Raw genomic sequence first — 15,270 nt, forward strand, 5'->3', positions numbered from 1 at the left:
GTGTGGCGTGCAGCTTCTGCGGTGCCAAGGAGACGCCAAGCATCTCATTGTTGTGTGCATGCATGCTCGCGCAATCTAGGAGCCATCATCCACGGTGGCCATGGTTGAAGCCTTCTATGGCCCCTTTGTATTTAGTCGGCCTAGCTTGCCATGTGTTCGCTCGCCCCTGCGGTGGTTGTGCTCTAGGACATCTGAAAAATTGTAACGCAATGTTTTTGCGGGATCGTATGCTCCTCTGTGTAGCTGGAGATGGCGCTGCTCGTGCTCAATGTGTAAATCGATATTCCATGCTTCGGTTCCAAACTTCGCAGCTTTGGACTGGTACATCCTAGTTTTTCTTCTCTTTGCAACTGTAGCTTGGCACTTGCTCGTTATGGTGTCGCGTGCTGCCACGTCTCTGCATGAGTGTTCGTAAGCGCATAAAACAGTTGTTTTTGCCATGCAGTTTAATGAAATGTTCATGTGGAGTGGTTTTGCCCCCCGTTGACCTTTAGGGAAATAACAATTCAGCGCCAAATAGGCACCATGCCCAGGAGGCGTGGCATGGCACCTTTTACATTGGATGCTCAATGAGATGAAACATACGGCATCAGGAACATTAGAACAATGCAAATTAAATTGGGAGCCTGTGCTCCTTTGCACGAAAAAAGGAACATTAGAACAATATAGTGAATGAAGCTAATCAAGCAAGCTTGTAAACAGATTGAGGAATTTTGATGGCTTGGATAAAGGGGTGTAGGTTTACCCGGGTGCAGCCACACCTCTCCCCAAAAGATTCTCACAGACTTTACATGTCTTCCAAAGATTCTAACAACTTTGCATGTCTCCTTCTTTAATGTAACAATACTGATTAATTTTGATCAAATATATGGACACCTTCACAAAACAGTTAGAATTGTGTCGAATATTTTGTGTAATGTAGGTTACAGCTGGACTTCAAGTCGTACTCTCTGTAGAAAGGGCATGGTGATGTATCCTAGTAGGACTTTTGTATCCTAGGCCTCTTACATAATGCATGGTAGACACATGATGTAACATATGAGCCCCGGGATGTAGCCATGTTGGTGAACTATCGAACCTTGTTAAAAAAATCTTGGTGTCATGCCTAGTGTGATTTCTTGATCCTTGGACGATCGATGACGTGTCTCGGATTATTATAACAAGTGGTATCGGAGCCTAGGTGCCCAAAATAAATCTCGGTAACTCAAGGGTGGTTGCTCAGGGTTGGTGGGCTGAAAATGCTAATGTTAGCAGGTCCATTGTGATAGATGTGTGAGGAGGACATTGTTGGATTTAGTCGCACATCGATTGTAGGAGGGGGCAGAGCATAACTTATACCGGTGAGGGTGTCCCCTTCTATTAGGCTAGTCTTTTAGGAGGAGATGGCCCAAACCCTGGTGTAGGTCTGTGTTGCTCTTTGGTTGGACCTGATTGATGGGCCGAGACACTCGTGTAACGGGCCCATGATGCATGTGGGTGAGAACCGCTGGTTAGCAGACCTTGGATTACGTAACAAAAACAATACTCTCCACTTAATTAAGGAGTGATGTTAGATAGTATAATGAGGGCGAGCAAAAGTTGAATGGAGCAATTTCACTGCAACTGACAGTGGCAGTTGCGTCAAAACCCAAGCAAATAAGCACGTGATCAAATGTGCCAACTACTTCTTCTGCTCCCGCACAAAAGAAAATCTACTTCTGCTTTTTGCTTTTTTTTACATACATGCATCCCCTGTCATGTCGGGTTAGGAACGTTCAGGGCTTAATTTATGGGCACTTCCTCTTGACAACAGGGGTCAAACCGGCTATCTTATGCGAGCATGTGATGACGCCCTAGTTGGCTCCAATAGTTTATGGTTGAGACCATTGTCTCCTTGTGAGATTCCAGCTTTAGGGAAAGTCGGGAGGAAACCCTTGTCTGCAACTCCGCCAGCCAACCATATACTAGTAGTGGTCAATAGCAGGCCGCTGCAAGTCGTGCAAAGGGCCCCACCACCTGCCTTCCTGTGGGTCGTGCAAAGGGGCTCCACCAGCTCTCTTCCGTGCGCCATGCTTGGGCTAATGGAGTATATATACGTACGCCCCACACACCGCTGGAACACCAACACCACTCAAGCAGCACTCCCTAACTGATAATTAGTCCGGCAGGGAGGAGGCTACGCGTCACACTCAGCAGCTTGGTTGTGCACCCAACTACTGAGGTCCGAGGTACGTACTTCTACGCCAGGCGCTCTCTCTCTCTCTCTCTCTCTCTCTCTCTCTCTCTCTCTCTCTCTCTCTCTCTCTCTCTCTTGTTCTCTCTTGTTCTCTCTATCTCCTCTCTATATCTCTCTATCTCTCAGTGGTTTCTAGTGTGACGTAAATAAGTTGCAAGGATGCAGGACTCTCTCTATCTATCTATCCATCATTCCATCTATGGTTTTTGATTGTTATCATATGATCATATGATGTGTTGTTTCACTATCTTTCCCTCCCCTCCCCCTCTATCTCTCTCTAGCTTTTGAACCCCCCCCCCCCTTTGGGTTCTAAATGTTATCATGTGTGATTTGTTTCCGAGTGTCACGTAAATAAGTTGCAAGGATGCAGGACTCTCTCTCTCTCTCTCTCTCTCTCTCTCTCGCGCGCGCGCGCGCGCCGGGGATTCTTGATGTTATCATGTGATGTCTTGTTTCTATACTATCACGTAAATAAGTTGCAAGGATGCAGGACTTAGAATATATCCATAATAAAAGTTATAATAGGTGCAGGCTACCAGCAATGTATCACCACTTCAGTAATTTGACCTTTGTATCATGTATGAAGAACCAAATTGCGCAATAAATATAGTAGCAGGATCTCATGGCCTTTACGCGAAAAGTTCCTTTGTAGGTCGAGGTCCAGAAAATCCTGAACTATTTCAAAGGCCAACATATTATTCTAATCCACCATTATTTGTTCCTTTGTTGTCACTATTTGACTCAAATTAATTACCTTTCTGGCTAAAACTGATTACGAGCTTGCTTCTCCCGTTATCTCTTAATAGTTAGTACTCCATACGTTTCAAAAAACGAGTGCATCTTAGCAACAGCTCGTGTAAGAGCGGTTGTGTAGGGTTCATGCATTGCCTCATAGAGCTGTCTGGTCATAAATGCTCATGCATGCATACCCCATTTCCTAATACGCATTGTAATGTGGAAATAAGTTAATAGAAAAACCTTTTTGAACCAATGGGAGATCAAGCTTCTCAATACTAATAAAAAAGTGTTCGCAGGTTGATACAACCTTGACACACAAACAGTCTTCACGCCCTGTCTGGCCGCTGAGAGGATGCAGTTCTGGAGCCGTCCTACAGTAACACCGCCGATTGAGTACAATGAACAAGGCGTAGTTGACAACCTTACTGAAAATAATGTGAGAAGGATGTGGGCTAGTAGAAGGACAGGGGAGGATGAACTATACTTGGTGCATGTTCAGGACATTGTTGGCATTGGTCTCCCGACTACACTAGTCGTCAAGAAATTCCGGAACATGAACCCAATGCTATTAGTAGATGACAATGTCAAGAACCGTTGCAAGTCTGAGATGATCCTGTTAGCTAGCATATATCACGACAACATCATCAAAATCCTAGATGTCATTGAGAGGGAGGAAGCAATCATGCTTGTCTACAAGTACGAGGTGAATGGAAGCCTTGACTACTGGTTGCACCAGGAAAAGGATGCTGGTTGGCTGCTAAGCTGGCCAGAGAGAAGATCCATTGCCATCGGCGTGGCCAAAGGTCTGTGCCACTTGCACTATGGGTGCAATAAGCCAATTGTCCACCACAACATCAACTCTAGCAACATCTTGCTTGATCGCGAGTTGAATCCCAAGATTGCCAGTTTTGGTGCTGCACAGATGAATATGGCCGGGTTCAACCAACCGTTGCCAATCACGGACCTGCCTCCTGGTAAATTTGGGTATGCGGCTCCAGGTAGGTTGGGAAATGGAATTATGTCTTCACTTGCTTTGTCTTTTAAGTAGTAGTAATAATTGATTACTTGCAGAATATGGGGTTGCAACAAGCCAATTGACGGAGAAGGTAGACACTTATAGCTTCGGTGTAGTGCTGCTGGAGCTCGTGACTGGGCAGGTGGCCACTAGAGCTGGAGTGGATGGCCAGTTGGCAATTTGGACGTGAGACAATTGCAATGAGCTTATGGCAAACAACCTGGAACAGTTTAAGGTCATCGTCGACAAGGGCATCCCAGATCAATCGCGGTACATGGAGGAGATGGCCACCGTATTTAGGTTGGGCATGGATTGCATCGTCGAAGATCCACAACAAAGGCCATCCATGCAGATGGCTCTCAAACGATTGCGTCGTAGTCATGGGCATGGTCGATTTGGTGGTCTTCTCACATGCTATAGCTTATAAGCTCATTGGCTGAATCAAGTGCATTGGTTACTTAGAAAAATGAAAAAACTAAGGGCCCTCCCTACTGTTCACATGGAAATCAAAGAAAAATAAACATCCCGGATTACCATAGGCACCTATATATAAAATGTTTGCTTCCTCCCTCAAGAATGTTCATTACTTGCTTCTTTTTACGTGTTCATTACTTGCTTTTATTCGTGCACAATGTGGTTGCATGCTTGAAAACAGGAGGATTTTCATAATGCCATCTAAACAGGGTTTGATGTGTTACTGATTGCTCCACAATTGCATATACGGACTAACACCACTGTCGTTGGATCTTAAAGGATGTTTGTCTTTGGAGTGTTTGCTCATTTTGAACTTGCAAAATTAACTCTCTACCTAATATTGAGTAAGTAAGCTGTGTTACGGTGGTTGGCAAGTAGCCAAGTACATTCAGGTACTTAGTTACCCCTCTGATTTTTACTCACCATCCATATGGAGAAGTCCTTCTAATAAAATATTAAATTAGTGTAATCAAGGGTATTATGGTCAATATTGTTTGTTAAGCCTAGGTGCGTTGGGAAACTTGATATTTCATACCCCCACCATACACGATGAGATTACACAAAAATATCTAAATTAAAAAATTCATTCCCGACTACTTGAAAATTAGTCATTGCCAAGTGCCATTATTTTTGCAGAAAATCAAACTGCGGAAGCTCGGCAAAACAATGTAAGCCGAGTACGGTTCTCGGCAACATGCCTGACTCAACAGAAGCGTGTTGTTGCTGAGAGCCGGGTAAAGGGAACTCGGCTTATACGAAATATGTCGAGTTCCTGGCAGGACGGATTTGGCGAAGTTTGTGCCACGCGCGGCGACAACAGCAGTTGTTGTGTACTCCGTTACGGTAGGCCACTCTTGCCTGCCTCCCGGGTTACGGCACTCGGCATTGTTTTCGCAATCGTTTATTTTTTTTCACCATGTGACTATTTTGCGGAGTTCCTGACCATAGGCACTCGCCAAAGAGTTCCTATATATAGGTACGAGTTGCGGCTAATCTGAACTAAAATATATCTTGCACATACCGATCCCCCACCGCCTTCCCCTCCTCCCATCCACCGTCGTGACGCCCACACCCGCTGGTCCTCTGATCATCTCGCACAGCCACCCCGCTCCTTCCTCCCGACGGCACACTCCAGCCGAATCCCCACACGTGGCCCGTTATTTTCTAAGTCCAATCTTGGTATTCTCAAGCATTTTCTTGGATTATCCCTTTAAGTAGCCAGTAATGTCTAAATAGCTGTAAGATGAGTAAAATGTTAATCTTTTTTGTTTTTGATGAAAATCTCATGGATAAAATAGGAAATTGTTCACGGTTGCATTATGTACTCACAGTTTTGGATTATTTTAAAAATAAATAAATAAGTTATGTTGATGGGCTGTACGATTTCAGGCCCATTATAGTCCCCCTTCAGGGCCCGGTGAACGCGAGAGAGGCCTCATCGTCTTCTTCCTTCCGTGGACGTGGCTGCTCTCGATACCCATCCCCCAAATCCCAGCGAGAGATTCCCGCCGCTGCCTTCCCCCCTCCCGCCTGCGGCTACTCCCTTCTCCTTTGCCCCAAACTCATCCCTCGCCGGATTTTCGCGCCGCCGCGGAGGGGTCAGTCTGTTCAAGGTTGCCGTTTGCGCAGGAGACGGGGCAGCCGGAGAGGCGAGGTAAGGTGCCTTCGCTGCGACGCCGGCGACGGGCGTAGAGGTGCCGCCGCCAGTCTCTCCGGTAAGCATTAACTGTACCACACTGACATTTTTAGTCCCCACTTAAATTTAAGAAAATCGTGTTTATTTTAGGCAGTTTTCTCTTAAGCAATTACATTTGGTGTATTTCATAATACTCCCTCCATTCCCTTATACAAGGCCACAAACTCAGATTACATGTACCAAGATAAAATTTAATGACTGCTTTGTAAGTCAACTTTTCTTTCGTTAACTGGGATCAATAATACGCCATAAACTCACACACCTACTTTTGGCTAGATACCTGGTTGACTCCACAACCCCTAGCCACTACCTTCCCCCACTTATTCTCCCACTCCACTCTCCAGGTGGTAAAAGTGGCTAACATTTTGCATTTCGGTATTCAAGCTAACCTCCGTAACCGTCTCTCCCTTTCGGCAAAGCAAGAACTTGTCTCGCTTGTGGCTGTTTTGCAGGATTTTATGCCGTCGGCTGGGGAAGACCAACGGTTCCTTCGACATGGCATCGCCTTCTCCACCAAGCATGCATACGCCGCAATCATGGAGCAACCAGAGCATGATCATCATGCCCCGCTTATCTGGTCTGCAAAGATACCTCGTAAGCTCAAAGTATTCGCCTGGCTGCTCTTCAAGGACCGCCTCAACACCAGGTGCAACCTTGCACACAAACATATCATCGCCTCAGATATATGTCCTCGGTGCGCAAGCCTGCCAGAAGACTCCAACCACCTGTTCATATCATGCCCCCTTGCCAACAGGGTCTGGCAACGCCTGGGTTTTTTGCCTCAGTCTGACGACATCACAGACCTCTGGGATGTCGAAATCCCTACCCACCTCCCTACCTCAGCATGGCCTTCAGTACTATTGGCCCTGCTATGGATGATCTGGTCGGCTCGCAACGACATAGTATTTAGGATGATTGATCAAAGCGCTGTAATAACCCTTAGGAACCTTATTTCCGCTCTAGACCTATGGTCTCACCGTCTTGTGCTTTCAGAAGACAAGGAGGACGTCTTCTCGTGGCGCTCCTACCTCTCTGCACGGTGCACCGTGCCTATGTAATGCTGTTCTTACTGCCTCGGCAGTCCTTTGAGTAATATATTCAGGTGGGGGAACTCCCCCCCCCCCCCCCCCCCCGTGATTCTCAAAAAAATGAATGGGAAGGAAGTAGCTAAGTGTCATTATGACTACATGCATGTAAGTATTAAAAAGTTGCTAGTACAAGAAAACATCATTAATTTTTGCTTCGATTACTGTTGGTGGCCTTGTATTGATGTAAAATGTATTTTTGATAGTGACCTTGTATAAGAGAATGGAGGAAGTATACAAATTACTTTTGAAATATCCTCGTGTTTATTTGAAACACATCAAGTATGGACTGCCTCATCATGATATATGAATTACTAAGAGAGAGAAAATTAACAAATGACATCTGCTCTTTTTTTACTTGGATTGCCTAGTAGTGTATTGTTTGATCCTCTTAAAATTACATACATAGTTTGAAAGAAATCATGTGGGATAAAAGCATGTATTTTTAAATGTTGCCGCTGCCACGGTCTTTGTTATTGTTGTCAATCTCAGTTGGATTACAAAAAGGGTGTTCATGACCAAAACTTTGAGGAGTATCAAACTGTTGTACGTGACTGAAACACAGAGTAACAGAGCTTATTAGCACAACACGTATTTATTTCGAATTGTAACACGACACAGACTATTGCAGCACAATGGGATTTTGAGTATTGAACCCATGATCTCAACTTAGTACAACATTTGCAGATCACCTGGCTCCCCCTCAATTAACCGAAACCAAAACTAAACTGCAGCTCGTGTCCACAGGAAGTAAGGAAACCACTAGGATGTGTCTCCTGCACCTCACCTGCGCGACCCCTCTCATCTGTGTTGCGCTAGGACGACCAGCATCACTAATTCAGTGGCTGAGCTAATGGTGGGTGGCGCGCTGTGGTTGTATCTGCGGTGGTTCACAGAGGAGGACGTGAACTCCCAAATTTCGTCTCTGCATAAGCAGGGGCGCTTTTGTTTCAGGCCTTGGAGACACGATGTCGCAATTTTCTTGCTAATAGTGCCTTGCAATCCTCCCATTATGATTGACAGCATGAGCAAAGAGTAGTAGAGCACTTCAATTTTCTGAACAAATACTCAAATTCGATGAATTCTGAACAATAACTATGAATAATAACTGCATATGCCTTTTTTTTAGACAAATAACTTCATGCCTAAAAACCCTCATATGCCAACAGCAGTCCTGAAACTCTCAATGTTGAAGGTATGCTTACAACACCATTTACAGTTTTTAGTTGAAGTTTGGGGATTGGGGATGCAAGGATTGGTAATCCACCACTGACTGGACTGAGTCCTTAAATTGGAATTATATGTAGTTCACACTTTTGCCAGCCAGCATAGAAAGGAAGTGAGGGCGTTCGCTTAAAACTGCAGGATATCACAGGAAGTCTATAAGGATTTATGAATCGCAACTCATCAGAACCATGGGAATAAATAGGGGATAATTGCAGGATATCACTATAAGTATAATGAATCGCAACAACCACTTATCCGAACCTTGGGAAATAAATAGGGGAGGAGTGCAGTCTAGAAAATACAAAAGATACATATAAACTGTGATACTTCATCGACAAACAGAATGAGGTCTGTAGCCTTTCAAAGAGTATAGAAGGCTGTAGAGTGAGAGCAATCATCCATTCCCACAAAATTCTGTAGAGACCTCGGAATGGGTGGTACTTGGACGTCTACAACACCTTCTAGCATGTGAACAACATGCCCCATCATTGGCCTATGATCCTCATCATCCTGAATGCACCAGCACGCAGTTCTGCAAGCTCTGGTCAGCTGCTCCACATCCGCATCGCCCTCCAGCCTACTGTCCAGCAGGCACACCACATCTCCTTCATGGACCTTGACGGCAGCAAAGATGGGGAAGTAGGTAAACTCCCCTTCCTTAATTATCTCTGAATTCCTTCGCCCTGATATGATCTCAAGAAGCATCATGCCGTAGCTGTAGACATCTGACTTATGTGTGATCGGAACCCCCGAGATCCACTCCGGCGCAAGGTATCCGATGGTCCCTCGCATTGTGGTCAGTGCCCTGCTGAAATCTCGGCCAAGCAGCTTGGCCATGCCGAAGTCTGCAATTTTGGGACAGAAGTCTGCATCAAGGAGCACATTGTCCGGCTTCATGTCGCAGTGTATAATGCGGTCCGTGCATCCCTCGTGCAGATAGGCCAGGCCTCTCGCGGTTCCGAGTGCTATGCGGTACCGCAGCTCCCAGGGTAATTTTGAAGAACCCTTCTTGGAGAACAGATGGGAGTTCAAAGATCCGTTCTCCATGTACTCGTATACCAGCATCCTCGTACTTCTTTCCACACAAAACCCAAATAAACAGACAAGATTGATGTGTTGGATCATTCCAATTGTCTGCACTTCCGCTCGGAATTGCTTCTCTCCATGCCCAAGGTCTTTTAGCTTCTTGACAGCCACCATGGAGGAACCTGCTCGCAATGTCCCCTTGAAAACACAGCCGAAACCTCCTTCTCCAAGTTTTTCAGAGAAATTTCTCGTCGCTTTCTTCATCTGCGCGTCCGAGAAGATCGTAAGGCCACCGCTACAATTCTCTGGTCTTTCTGTGAATATCTTCCTTTTGCTTCTCCACCAAACAAACAGAGCAACAAGGAGGAGGAGCAAAACACCCGTCACTGTTGGAATAAGAATTCCAATCTTGGAACCCGAATTTTCTTTTTGCTTAGCCGTGCGTACGTACAGACGCCCATCTGAACCAGGCATGATCCCTACTGTGAGTTTGTGCAGCTCCACAGACCACAGTAAGCATGTTACATTGAAAGCAAATGCTGTACACGAACAGTCACCGGAACAAATAGCTTCGCATTCTCTGATGTCCCTGACCTGCACCAACGACGGAGTTTCTGGAAATACAAGGACTTCATCTATGGGATGAAAAGAGATGTCTTGTTTAGCGGAAAGATTAGATAGACAATGTGGAGCTGCAACTCTCAAACAATATGACCGGATTTCGGCATATGCCACTACACAAATGCTGTCTGGGCCACAATATGCAGCAATCCCGCATCGACTATATTGAGACCACAGCGCCGGACCACAGTCCCCTAGTTTAGCAGCACTGACAGTACCATCATCATGCAATTGTATGTATAGATGTGCATCATTGAACAACAGAAAAGAGCCTCCATCCTCCTCACGAATGTCCATCCAGCTGGGAGTATCCTGCACAGTAAACCCTCTACTTTGCGCTGCATTTATCTTCAGGATATAGTCGTAACCATTCCAAACAAGAGAGACGTTCTTGTCAGTGACCCTATTAAATCCCAGCCATCCTCCAGGCAGCAGTGCACCGACTGGGTTGTCAAAGCTTTGCCAATTGCCATGACACCAAAGAGATATTCGCTTGGTCTCTTACTACAAGATTTCCATTGTCAACAAGTATTGCAACTGCAGAGATAGGTATAGCGTCCGTACCAAGTGATGACCAAGCAAGTGAGCCGTCATCATTTTTGAGATATATGCTGCCATCTTCTGAGAGTCCGAATGAAGAGGGCAAAGTCTTATGTATATAATATCGAAAATCTACATCAGGCGACCAAACTAGAGGAGGGCTGCAAGTTGATGAGTTCATGTACCATATGCCGAGTGTAGAATCTGAATCGAAGCCCAGCTTGAAGGAACCATATTTCGAGAGTAAGGACTGGTTACCGCTCAGAGATTGGCCCGGAAGAAGAGTATCCGTTGCGCCCACGGATTTGCACCCAGAAGACAGCAGGACCGTGATCATCAAGTAGAGAAGCGGCACCACAAAGCAAGACGATGAAGCCGTGGGCTTGCCTGCTTTCGCCATTTAATTAGTAAGAGACTCTCACGAACAGTGTGGATGTTCTAGCTCGCCCGGTGTGCCCCAACTCCCACCCAACTAGTACTCCCTCTGTCCAAAAATACTTTCATCAAAATGGACAAAAGAGGATGTATCTAGAACTAAAATACATCTAGATACATCCCCTTTTATTCATTTTGATGACAAGTATTTCCGGACGGAGGTAGTACTAAATAGGAGAAGGTGAAATGTTGACTATGACCAAGAGGGAGGGATATCATTCCAAGTCAAGGATGCCGGTCTGTTCTTGAGGACGAAAGCACGTGGAATTTATGATGACTAACCTTATGGCAAGTCCTAATCATACCAGAAAATGTTGGACTCCCTCACCCTAGGACAAAGGGTATCCAATATTTTCTCTCTGGGCCATGAGTTGCCGAATAGAAAAGGCAAGGTGGTTGGCTTGGAGCCAAGCACTTTGCTGAAGAAACAGCCAACTGATAAGGACGGCGCTGGTACGTGTTTCTGTTTAGCTCACAACTCTGTCCGTCGTTAGGTGCTTCAGTCCTCTCTTTGGCGTGGAAAATTCTCGTGTGGGCAAATAATTCCTATGAGTTTTCAGTCCCTGTGAGGTACGCATCGTTGTCTCCATATCAGAATTATAATGTAACATATTATTCACTTGAGTCTGATTTTTAGAGATAACCTAAAGCTCGCTGCTTGCAGATGGATAGCCCGCAAAAAAAGGAGAATTTGAGGGGAGATAGCCTGCAAAATTTTGTGCTCTCAGTATCATGTCAACCCTGAATACAGGTTCTTATGGTCGATCAGGTAGTGTCAACAGTATGATAACATGTCCATTAATAAGATTTGTACTTTGGGTGGACATATAATTTCTTTCCGGAGGTCACACATCCCGCTCCGCCTAGGGTTTCCGCGCCGCCGCTCGCCTCCCCCGCACCCCCGCTCCTCCCTCCACCTCCCCCCGTCCCTGTACCCCCCGCGTCGCCTCCCCGAGCAAGGCGAGGGGGGGGGGGGGGCGACGCCGCTCCCCTCCCGCGCGCCCCCAAGCTCCTCCTGCCGCCGCCAGCGCGCGCCACCGGGCCTTGCCCGCGTGGTGCCGGCGGCGGCAGGCCTGCCTATCCCCGCGCGCGGCCTCCTCTGCTCGGGCGATGGTGGCTGGCGGCGGTGTTCTTCGGCGGCCGATGGTGCGTCCTGGCGATGGGGTCCGGCGGGCGCGGGCGATTCTGATGCGGGGCGCGCGGTGGTGCGGCTAGCCGCCGGCCTCCGCTCCGCCCAGATCTGGGCTCTTCTGGGCCCCAGCTGGGTTGGGGCGGGCCGGCGTTCCGGCGTGCGGCGGCGTGGCTCCCTGGGGTGGTGGCGTGGCGTCGAGGGATGCGGGTGGTGGCGGCTTCGTCCGCCGATGTGCTGCAGCATGGCGGCAGGGGTTGTCCGGATCCTTTGGGGTCCGGACGGGCCTGTGCGGGCCTAGTAAGCTCATGTCGTCACATCCGGTCGGCTCCGCATCGGCGGTGGTGGCAGTCCCCTCCCATCGGCTGAGTTGCGGCTGCCCCCGAGCCCGTTGGCCCCTCGTCCCTCCTCCAGGTCTCGTGTCGGTGGCTCAGCGAGACGGCGATGATGGTTCAGTGACTGTGGTGGCACATGTTGGTGGGCGGCAGTTCTGGTGGAGCACTTCCAATCGTGTGGGGTGGTGGTGGTTGTTTGGGTTGGGAGAAATCCCTGGTGGCTCGTCCATCACCGACGCGGTGACGCCTGCGGGCGCCGCCGGACCTTCCTGAAGGGCGTCGGATCTGCCCATTCCCCACTGCCCTCTGCGTACCAGGGGAAACCCTTGAACTTGTCCGGGCAGCAGCGGCGTCGTCGTCGCATTCCTTCCTGAAGGTGTTGCTTGGTACGCGACGCCTCGGAGTGCTAGAAGCGCGGTGGTACTTCTCCGGTGGGTGCAGCGGTCACTGGTCATCTTTGTTTCGTCGACCTGCCGTTGTCGGCATATTTCTTTTTCTTTTTTCTTTTTCTTTTCTTTTGGGCGTGCTTGTGCTGCTTCCGCCCCAGCATCTATCGTTGGTTGTATCGGATGGTTGCTTTGTAATACAAAGCGGAGGAAAACCCTTTTTCTCATATAATTTCTTTCCACCGACTACGCATTAGCAACTTGATAATTTACAGTTAGTTATCTCGTGCACTGACCCTGCGACTCATTTTTTTAAGGGAAATTTTTTGCCTGCTGCACTGCAGGGGGGGGCACAATCCAGACGATCAAGGTGGCTCGAGACTGGGTAGGGTAGGGGTGCAAGGCAAGGGCTGATGATCACACCGATTGTGCCGAATGAGAGTCCTTAAACCGAAGCTATAGGCAGAAGAGCAATCAATTCTGCACAACTTGTGACGCGTATTATTGCATTTGGGCCTAAGTTAACTCAGTGGCCATTTGCTGGCTAGATCAACCTAGGCTGCAAATCTTATGTGCTGTTAAGTTCTAATTTGCTTGACAGTTTAAGACCATGATTTATAAGGATATCTATAGTACGTTTTTTAGGGGAACATATATCGCGAGGGCTATATCTTATATCTTGCCTACAGGAGACGATATTCCGTGTCATAGTAGGCATTTGCTACATGGGCTAGCCCAATATGGCCAGTTTTAGGAAGCTTCTATTGCCGGTTTTAGAAGCTTCTACATGTTTTTTGACTGGTTTACTGTGTTTCTTCATTGGTTTCCTTACTTTTTTTTTCTATTTTTCAACACATGACTACTTTTTCAATATACATTGTACATTTTTCATATACATGTGAAACCTTTTTTGATAGACGCTGAACCTTTTTTAAAATACATAATCTATTTGTTTTCAAGCACATGTTTTGAATATATTTTTATGTTAAAAATTTCTCAAATACAGGTTGAACCTTTTTTTAAATGGCACGAACCTTTTTATTAACTATTTACACCGTATAAACATTTTTTTAATGTCATGAACACATTTTATATAACACATGCATATTTTATTGAATGGTATGAAAAACAATTGAATTGAACAAACTTTTTTTACTATGTATTAACATTTAATAAAAATATCAGTAACATCTTTTGAAATCTGTGATTTCTTTAAATGTCAACAACTTTTTTTTGAATGCTATCAAAAAAATTAAAAGTTGTGTGGTGTTTTTAACTGCATGAACATTGTTTAATGTGCGATGAACAAGTAATTAAAATTTTAAAATATATTATATATTTTAAAATACTCCAATGTAAAAAGGAAAACAACGTACGTAACACAGCTGGGCAGGCCCACCATAAGTTTGCTTGAGGCAAGGCTATGTTCTATATTGTGTCAAGCGAGATATAAAAAGCACCCAACATATATAAAAAATGGCCCAAACCCTATATGGCACCTTCAGCGCCGTTCAAAGCCTAATTGGCCAAATGGCGCACACACCCCCCACCCCCCACGCCCCTCTGTGTTGGGCCGGCCCATTTATCCTTTTTCAACAAGGACATCTCAACACTCGTGCCTATTAACTACTCTCTTTTCATTTTCTCCCTTTTCAGTTCACGGAGGCCCCTGGTTTTGGGAAGCTTCCCAAATCGGTTTTCCTACTTCGCTGAATGGTTTTTTGGATGGTTCTTATTCCTTTTTCTTTCTTTTTTATTCTTATTTTTATCTTCCTTTACTTTTATTTTTTCCTTAAATGTGTGAATTATTTGCAAATTCGTGAACATTTCTTTATAAAAATAGATCTTTTACAAAAATCTTAGACATTTTATCAATATCGATGAACTTTTCCAAAATTCATGAACTTTCGAAATTCATAACTTTTCTTCAAAAACAATGAACTTGTTCCAGAATCGTGAACTCTTTAACAGAATCGATGAACTTCTTTCAATTTCGTGAACTTTGCTTCAAAATCGATGGATTTTATTAAAATTTGTGAACTTTTCTTCAAAATCGATGATTTTTTTTCTCAAAATTGTGAAATTTTCGTCAAACTGATAAACCTTTTTTCAAACTGATAATTGTTTTCCAAATATCTATGAACATGGTCAAACGGTCTATGGAACGATCGAATTAGAGATTTTTTTTTGTAGCAGACCAGCTGTCGAGCGAGCGATCCAGCTGTTGAGCGATCAAGTAGTGAGCTCTCATGCTAATGAGCCGGCCCAAAGAGAACGCGCACGTGAGTGCCAGTACGACAACCCAGCGCTCGTAGCGCTGATTAAGAGCTGCCTCTTATTGGTGGCCT

The 15,270-nt window shown here is 45.9% G+C and overlaps 1 protein-coding gene and 2 pseudogenes across 1 annotated transcript; 2 read left to right on the forward strand and 1 right to left on the reverse strand.

Annotated features, from left to right (window-relative positions):
• The first annotated feature begins 3,273 nt into the window (after positions 1-3,273).
• On the forward strand, positions 3,274-4,395 carry LOC147977555 (receptor-like protein kinase HAIKU2; annotated as a pseudogene).
• Positions 4,396-5,203: 808 nt separating this feature from the next.
• Positions 5,204-8,101, forward strand: LOC147977556 (uncharacterized). Its single transcript, XM_087514480.1, has 3 exons — positions 5,204-5,236; positions 5,854-6,157; positions 7,911-8,101. Exons 1-3 carry the CDS (start codon positions 5,204-5,206, stop codon positions 8,075-8,077), a joined length of 504 nt encoding a protein of 167 aa, XP_087370606.1. The 3' UTR covers positions 8,078-8,101.
• Positions 8,102-8,537: 436 nt separating this feature from the next.
• Positions 8,538-11,648, reverse strand: LOC125529956 (G-type lectin S-receptor-like serine/threonine-protein kinase At2g19130 pseudogene; annotated as a pseudogene).
• Positions 11,649-15,270: the final 3,622 nt, after the last annotated feature.

The sequence above is a fragment of the Triticum urartu genome, chromosome 3A, assembly GCF_056163025.1.
Source record: "Triticum urartu cultivar PI428250 chromosome 3A, HENAU_Tu73, whole genome shotgun sequence".
In the NCBI taxonomy this organism is placed as follows: domain Eukaryota; kingdom Viridiplantae; phylum Streptophyta; class Magnoliopsida; order Poales; family Poaceae; genus Triticum; species Triticum urartu.